The 8,139-nt window shown below is 32.3% G+C and overlaps 1 protein-coding gene across 1 annotated transcript; it reads left to right on the top strand.

Moving 5' to 3' along the window:
* The first annotated feature begins 2,315 nt into the window (after positions 1-2,315).
* On the top strand, positions 2,316-6,393 carry LOC132551567 (uncharacterized). The gene is made up of 4 exons (XM_060215720.1): positions 2,316-2,379; positions 5,099-5,260; positions 5,894-5,944; positions 6,077-6,393. The coding sequence occupies exons 1-4, from the start codon at positions 2,316-2,318 to the stop codon at positions 6,238-6,240; spliced, it is 441 nt and encodes a 146-aa protein (XP_060071703.1). The 3' UTR covers positions 6,241-6,393.
* Positions 6,394-8,139: the final 1,746 nt, after the last annotated feature.

The raw sequence follows: 8,139 nt of genomic DNA, 5'->3' as shown, positions 1-8,139 counted from the left end.
GTGAAAGTTATGGTTATTATATCTGCAATATCTGTGTTGCGCGAATCTACTTTGATTTACTCAGAGTAACTTATGATGAAATTTAATTATATGCGTGGCGTAGTAGCACGTTTAGGACATATCTTCACATAGTGTGTGTGCCGAATGATGAGAGTTATGAGAACTTCTAAAATAGGATATAAAGTCTCGAAAATGAACATATTTCTGTTCGTAATTCCCTGAGACTGATTAACACTTTGTAAGTAAAACGATATAGATAAAAGAGTATATTCCGAAGGAGGATAACTTTTTTCTGCACAAATGCTTAAATAATTAGATTAGATCAAAAGTATTAATTAGATGTGTATATGTCAATGTTATCAAAGCTTTAGTTGTATTCATTATCAAGTCAATAGTCACGGTGCCATTAAAACAATATTTGGTTACCCAAGTATTCTACTATGTAGTAAAATGGTCAACCACGTGGAAGGCTAACATGTATTGTATTGTATATGTCGGTCACGGTGGTACATCTTTTGGTTCGTTTATCAAAGGTTCATATTACAATTAAAACATTGTATGATTATTGTCTTCTTTAAATGGCATTTAAATTGAAGTGTTTTAAATATATACGCCGAGAAAGGTCCACCATGGGGTAATTTAACATCGTTGGTGTAAATATCAAGTAATATATACTTAATCTTTATTTATCATATTGTTTTTGGACACTTAAATTCCAGATTGCAGAACTAGATTAGTGCTATTTAAGCGATGAACAAATGCATCCACGACTACAAAATACTTAGAGTCTGACAGAATTAAATGTTTTACAATGATAACGGTAATTTTGTTTTATGTCACCTACAATAGTCTAAACGTAACCCAACATGCCAGGGAGGTATTGAAATGTTCCTCTATATATACATGTACAGCTCACAATCTATATCCATATAGTTCTGCTACTGAATCGAACTTTCATGACGCGTAGCTGTGAATTTCTATAAACTATATAATAATCCATGAAAAAAAAAACGTATTTTAAGTTGCTTTTTCTGGTGGACAAATTGAATATATGAAATTATGAATAATTTGAAAGGTTTACTTATAAGGTATATCTAAGATAAGCTGATTAATAATTTCCCTCATAAACAGGACCGATTATACAAGTACTGCTTAAACCATGACAGAATACAATACATTTATGGCCAAATATAATAATTGAATAGTATTTTTTTTAAGTTGTAGAGGCGTTATATAGAAGATACACATAACGGTTTTTATTCGGTTTTATTCTAATTCTTTTTTTATCAAATGGAAATAAATCGATGACAAAAGTTGTCAAAATTAACTGGCGATAGAAATATTCTCATCAATTTAGAAATATCATAATATGCCTCACATATAGTATTTGAACGTTGTAAATATTTTATGAATAGGTGTATAATTTTAACTTCCACGCATAAAAAATATGGTTTCATGGAAAAAAGATCAATTATGAAACATTTTCACAAAGTTGTTTTACTTGTACACACATTGTATATATGTATTGACCTAAAGCGGACTTTGGAACATGTGAAATTTTTTTTGTGTATAATAACCTCTTCGAAAATTTGCGAGATATCTATACTCAATGTACCTGATGGTAATGTCATCTAAATGACTTTTTGAATATATTTTAATCGTCTAAGATGATGTCGGACTGCTCCTTAAACGTGATGAAGGGGCCTATAAACTCTCGCACATCTAGTATCAAATAAGCAAAGCAGAACCTAATCGACTCTCTGGGGTCGTTGGGTCATTACATACACATTTACATTGTTACCACCTAGCTTATGTATGGCATATGAGAGACTCTTCCTAGCTCGTTTTTCTAATTCAAACTCCCTCTCTGTCTTGAAGTGTTCACCGTACATCTAGGTATTTACAATATAGATGAAATGCGTGTCGATTTCGTTTCCATCGCATAGTACTTAATTATCATGTTAACTCATTTGAAGATAACTGTTCATATTTTGAGAAATTAACCTAAATTTTTATATGAATATTAACCTCCCAGGCAGATATATGTTCAAGAAGTAGATATCTGGTTTTCACCACACGTACCTGTGGTTTTCACAGATGTACATGAAAATCCAAACAGTAATCACCACCATAAGACCTCGTGAAGAGTAAATAGATGCAACTACTATACTACCTACTATACTACCGCTAGCAATATTCGTATTTACCGCCCAATAAAATGTTCAGAGGAAACCGCGCCCTTCAACAGGTGAGTTAACATAGTATGTAAATGAGCACTCGAAGCGCCACCTGTAACTTGAAGACTCACAGACGCCATGATGGCCAGGCTGAAGATGACCTGGCTTCTTATTTGTGGGCTAATATACTTATTCGACACAGGTAATTATCACACATTTAATTAAAATGGCGAGAGACTATCTCCAAACACGGACACGTGCATATATGTAAAGTGTACGCGTCTACTTTGCTTGATCCAATCCAATTATTACACCTGAGGAAAGGTGTCATGACCAAAGAATGTTTACGAACAGCGGACTTCACTTCCGGATATTGGATTCACGTGTTTATGGAAACTTCAGTCTTGTTTTCTCATCAGTTATTTTGAAACGTCAAATCGATATGGTCAGTCTGAAATTATTAATAGTTATACTCGATCGGTACACCTTGCAACTGTTTTTAACACCTGTACATTTATTTTAAAGTGATTATCTCCCTTGTTTACCACATTCTCAATGTACAATTTTCGCTTTGTTTCTTATTAAACAGGAAATGCACATATTTTTGGCATCATTGATTAAATGATTAAATTAAAAGGTGGACACATTCAGGTGGTGCTTATTGATCAACAAAATTCAAAGAAAATCTTAAGTGAAACAAAACAGCAGAATTTAATGTTTCGTGACAATATTTTGACCAGGAAACATCTTATACATTTTAGATTTATTACGATGTGTTTTTAAACAAAATTACTATGATTTGTTTTACTCCAAGTTCTAACTGTTATTCTTAAATACTATCAAATCAGTGTTACAATCTTATTCTAGTTACTCAAGAAATACCTTTTTAAGAACATGAGCTTTGGACCGATTATCAACATCCTAGCTCTTCTGAAAACATTTCATCTATAATAAAATCATTTGATTTCCATTGTATACCCCACTAAGTTCTATTCTTAACTGAAGGAATGCCTTCATTCTCTTGATATGACGAGAGTTATCTTTACCCCAAGAAAGGTGCACAAAATGGCAGCAATACAAACATGATTGTGAACTATACTGAAGCGAAATGTATGGAGGATGAAATCATAAAAATGATCAAATTTCTGGTTGATATTATCTTTGTTGGGTTTGGTGGTAAGATTTTCCAACAGACTTTTGACATAGTTGTGGAAACAAACTGTACCGTTCTCTTGACTGACTTGTTTTCGTTTTCATACGAGGCTGATTTTAACTAAGAGCTTATCAAACAGGGTTACTTAGACCTTATAAAGTCCTTCATTTTCACTTTCGCTTATATTTAAAACATACATGACAATAAATGTATTACCCACATTCATTGTATTTAACCTGAATTGGAAATGAATGACATGACAGACTCTCCTACATCAGCCATTTATCTCAGTTTTTTCAAGGAATCCAATATAGACAGCTTTCTATCAAACTATTTAATATGTATGCCATATTGTGTATTTTCCATTTCTGGATAGCACCAACTCTGCATTCCTGTCTTATGGTGTGAATATGTCATAGCTGATTACATATTCTAGGGCCTGTTCTCAATATCATGATTTTCTTGTAAGATAGCAGTAACTGAAAAACAAGCTCACAAGACAGGGTTTTGAGTGATGCAGGTTGATGAAGATTAAGGGGAAACTTTATGGTGTCATTATGATCTCATTGAAAACTATTTTATTTCTTTGTGCGAAATGAAGCTGGAAATATTTGATGCTCATTAGTGGTTCTATTGATGTTTATCTTGTTCCATCTGGGAACATGACATTACCTACTGCATTACCCATCCCCAGGAACTTGGTCCTGGTATCATGTATCAGAAATGACAGTAATCCCAATAGCGACATTGACATTTGGGACTCAAGATATTTGAGTCCTGAACTCATGCGTTCCCTGTTGGACTAACTAAAATTTTGGGACCTCAATTAAACTCTTAGTAATGGAACACATCAATATTTTTAAACTGGTATTCTGGACTTGTCTTAAAATATCCTACAGAAATTATTGAGTGGCAGACATGACTATTTATATTGTGATTCTAACCTTTCTTTAAATGTTAACTCGGTATTAACAGCCAACTGCTGATTGCAGTGAACAATTTCTCCAAAGACCATCTTCCTTTATAGGTATAAATACCATTTTTCTCTACTACCTTGAGTAGCATGTTTGACAGTATAACCTCATCAATCATGATTTCATCCAGTTCCTGGAGATAGGGGCTTTTCCCCTAGGTTGCATCATCACTTACATTATGAAAAACATACATACTCCATGACCATATATTAGTTGCTGTGCATGCACACAAGATAACCAACACACATACACATATGCCTGGTGGATCCTGGTCATTCTTGCTTTTAATCATAATTGGTTTTTAGGTTCTTCAATACAATTTCTGTATGTCTAATCCGGACAAAAAAAAGTTAACTTAATACTTAATATGTTGGAAAAATTTAGGGTTGGTAGACTGGCAGGTTAAAAACCAATAATTTTACTTAGTATATGGTTGATATGGAAGAGAGATCTTGATTTGAACAGTCCTGTTTTTGAAACTAGCCGTAAAAAGTTAAGAGTAGGCATAAAAAAAACTAGAGTAGTTAGGGTTACTTGAAATCAAATTTTTTTTTTGGCCTCATGTGCAGTGGCTACATTTTCTAGATACCAACATTTGCTATGAGATTCCTAGGGACTATTAGAAATTTAAATATGTTAATGAAGAGTTTTGTGTCCGACTGGATCTAAAAGCAATGCAGGACATAACTAGTACTGTATACATGAAATATTTTCAGCACATCGTGAATATTATAGTTTGAAATACATATCTTGTACATAATTATAATTTTTTAGCGTATTTGATTGTTGTCTAGGTGAGGCCATTCAGTGCTACCAGTGTGACAGTAACGAAGATGCTTCCTGCCCGTCCACAGAGTACTTTGATACAGAAGTCAATGCACCTATTGACTGCAACAGTTTTGAAGCAAAAACTCCTGGGCAGTTTTGCATGAAAATCACACAGGAAAGTCCTGGATGTAAGTCATATAATGTAGCTAATTTTTTTTAAGGCAGTTTTTTTTTACACCTAGACAAAAGTGGTGAGCTTTTGCATTTTATAACATTGACCATATATTTATCTTGCTTTATTAAAATTCATACTATCAAAACCTTAACAATTAAACTGTGTGTATGAGAAGTTGGTATCAGACTGATTTCAGTCTGATGAATTATAGAAATATAGTTCCAAACTCAAAGGATATAATAGCAATTTTATGACTTACCTAATTAAGTTTGTTAAATGCAACAAATAAAATGGCTTATTTTAGCAGTATTTCATATCCTAAGTGAGATGTTGAAGTTAATCATGAATAATTATGGCATATTTATGCTGCTATTTTCTGTCACTACTGAATACAGCAAAAACATCTAAGGCAGGTATATTCTGACAATGGCAGTGTCAGTTGTAGTATAAATTGTATTGGCGATAATTCTGATATGCATTGTAACCTGTTGATATAACAAGTGCCAAAAGGATTTTCTCATAGTGTTTACAACCCATAGTAGATCATAGCTCATTATATGACATTTCTATGAACTAAGATACCTCTTGTCCATCAGCTGGATATTGTAATCATTGGTGGTTGATATGCATATGTTTTCTTTTACAGGGGGAGGTTGGAAAAAAATAACAAGACGTTGTGGATCGAGGACAGATTCTGGTGAGATGGTGTTTTTATTTATCTTTTTTTTTTTTTTTTAAAAGAAGTACAATGTTATAATGTCTCTTTTCCTAATCTATGATAGAATTTTCTAACATGTGGATAATCATTTGATTGATTCATATCCTTCAGGTGTGGCATGGGGATGTAGATGGTCCTGGGACCAAGTTGGTGTGTTCAAGGAGATCTGTTATTGCGAGTATGACATCTGTAATGGAGCCGCAAGATCAAGTCTTCAAATATTTCTCGGCATTGGAATAGCTCTCTTTGCCTATATCACCAAAATGATTCTGTGATGATCATATTCTTCATCATCTCATCTTTATACAATTCATATCATTACTTAAATCACATCAGAGAAGTTCTGTACATTGTATCAAGACATATTTAGGTAAATGGAGCAATTGTGAAAAAATAGTTGGAATTAATTTTGTTTAAAAATAATTTAGAGATGAAAGAAATTATATGTATATGTATCAATTGTTCATTTTTAATCAGAAATAATCACACAGAAATATTATCAATTCTGTGTAGAAGATCAAAAATTATTTCTTACTTTAAAAGTTTATAACTTAGAAAATATGTTCATTTACTCTTCATAACTACAGTTGGTTATTACAAATGTTTTCATTCTGATGTGTACTTGCATTAATTATATTATTTTCTTTTCTTTTCTTTGACAATACCTAGAAATCATTGTGTGGAATCATCCGTATCAGAGTTGTTTGTATTCTTAATGAGGTAATGCAATATAGACTGTATAGTAATAACAAAAATGTTTGATTATGCCCACAATAGACCCAAATTATATTTTCATCTTAGAACAGTGTGTGTAGGATACAAACTTATTTTTATAGGACAAGAAAAGATCAAAGTTTCATCTGATTAAATATTTCCTGGAGAGGTATAGAGGATCTTGGTAGAAGTTGCTTCTCTGTGTATCCTAATTCAGACTTCGAAAATGTTGCTTCAAGGAAGGGATATTTTTGTGCCACAGCTTTCGGCTCTGAATAAGAATTAAGCTGGAATTATGAACAACATCTGGTACAGGTAAAACAGTCTGATCATGTTTGGGATATGATGCACAGAATTAGAAACTTGTGCTACTTCTTTGGTGCATGCTGGCGCCATGGTCACTTTTGTCTATGCAAGAATTGTATATGCCTAGTTAGATATCATAATGGGAAGGTTTAATCACTCACTCACAGCTTTCCACCTATATTGCACATTCCAAAAGGTTAGAAACACAGTTTGAACATAATTCCACATAATTGATATCTTAATCATCTTCTTGATGAAATCTTTCATCCGTTGTATGAAAAATTTCAATGAAATTTTTATTATGCTATGATGATTGGACATTTTTGTACTAATCAAGATTTTTACAAGATGTGAAAAGATGTTTATTGAAAAATTGATAAACCTAGATGTTGCTTATTGCACAAGACAGCAGCATTTTTCGACAAATGGTTTAGAAATGTAGGATACTGATTTTAATTTTTGTTTTGGTTTGGACTTTTTTTAATAGATCATTTGTTACATCTCTCAATACTGAAATTGCATTGTGATATTGATATTGTCTGTTAACTATTGAGACACAAGGACAATTGTCAAGATATGGTTCGATGAAATTTGGTGCTCTCTTTTAAAAAATAATCTTCCATTGGAGTTTATTAGTTCCTGGTGAAGAAAACATGCAAGATATTTCACACAACTTGTTTTCGATTTGTGATATTACTGATAAGAAATTCTATCAATAAAAAAAATATGTCCGCTAGAAATTATTTGAGTACAAATTTATATCAAGTTAGTTGCCAACAGTTAATTTCAAGTAATGCCTAGTTTTTCAGTTGTTTGATTAAATATGGTCTATGTTATCTGTCCGATGATGTTTATGATGTTTACAATGTTTTTATGTCCAGCCATATATTGTGTGTGTTAAATACATGTTGTTAAAATATTTTGGCTGCTTTATCAATATGAAAAGCACCACCATATCGAAACATATCAGAAGTGTATTATATTTTTGTGTATTTTTTATTATTTTAAAATGTAAATAATGATTTTACTAGACTTGTAGATTATGTAGATGATGATTGATGTACACATACATAACATTCCAGGATGTATCCTTAACTTAGTGTAAATAACTTATAATCCAGCCATCATTTAACTGATAGATAATTTAAGGAATG

The sequence above is a fragment of the Ylistrum balloti genome, unplaced genomic scaffold, assembly GCF_031769215.1.
Source record: "Ylistrum balloti isolate Yb309-2 unplaced genomic scaffold, AGI_CSIRO_Ybal_v1 Utg370206, whole genome shotgun sequence".
NCBI lineage: Eukaryota > Metazoa > Mollusca > Bivalvia > Pectinida > Pectinidae > Ylistrum > Ylistrum balloti.
This window is presented reverse-complemented; position numbering and strand designations above follow the sequence as displayed.

What these genes read in the sequence shown, in the direction of transcription:
- LOC132551567 (XM_060215720.1), top strand. Translation starts at nt 2,316, where the DNA reads ATGATGGCCAGGCTGAAGATGACCTGGCTTCTTATTTGTGGGCTAATA. An exon ending in AATATACTTATTCGACACAG is followed by an intron (nt 2,380 to 5,098) that starts GTAATTATCACA and finishes ATTGTTGTCTAG; the next exon opens with GTGAGGCCATTCAGTGCTAC. An exon ending in CACACAGGAAAGTCCTGGAT is followed by an intron (nt 5,261 to 5,893) that starts GTAAGTCATATA and finishes TTTCTTTTACAG; the next exon opens with GGGGAGGTTGGAAAAAAATA.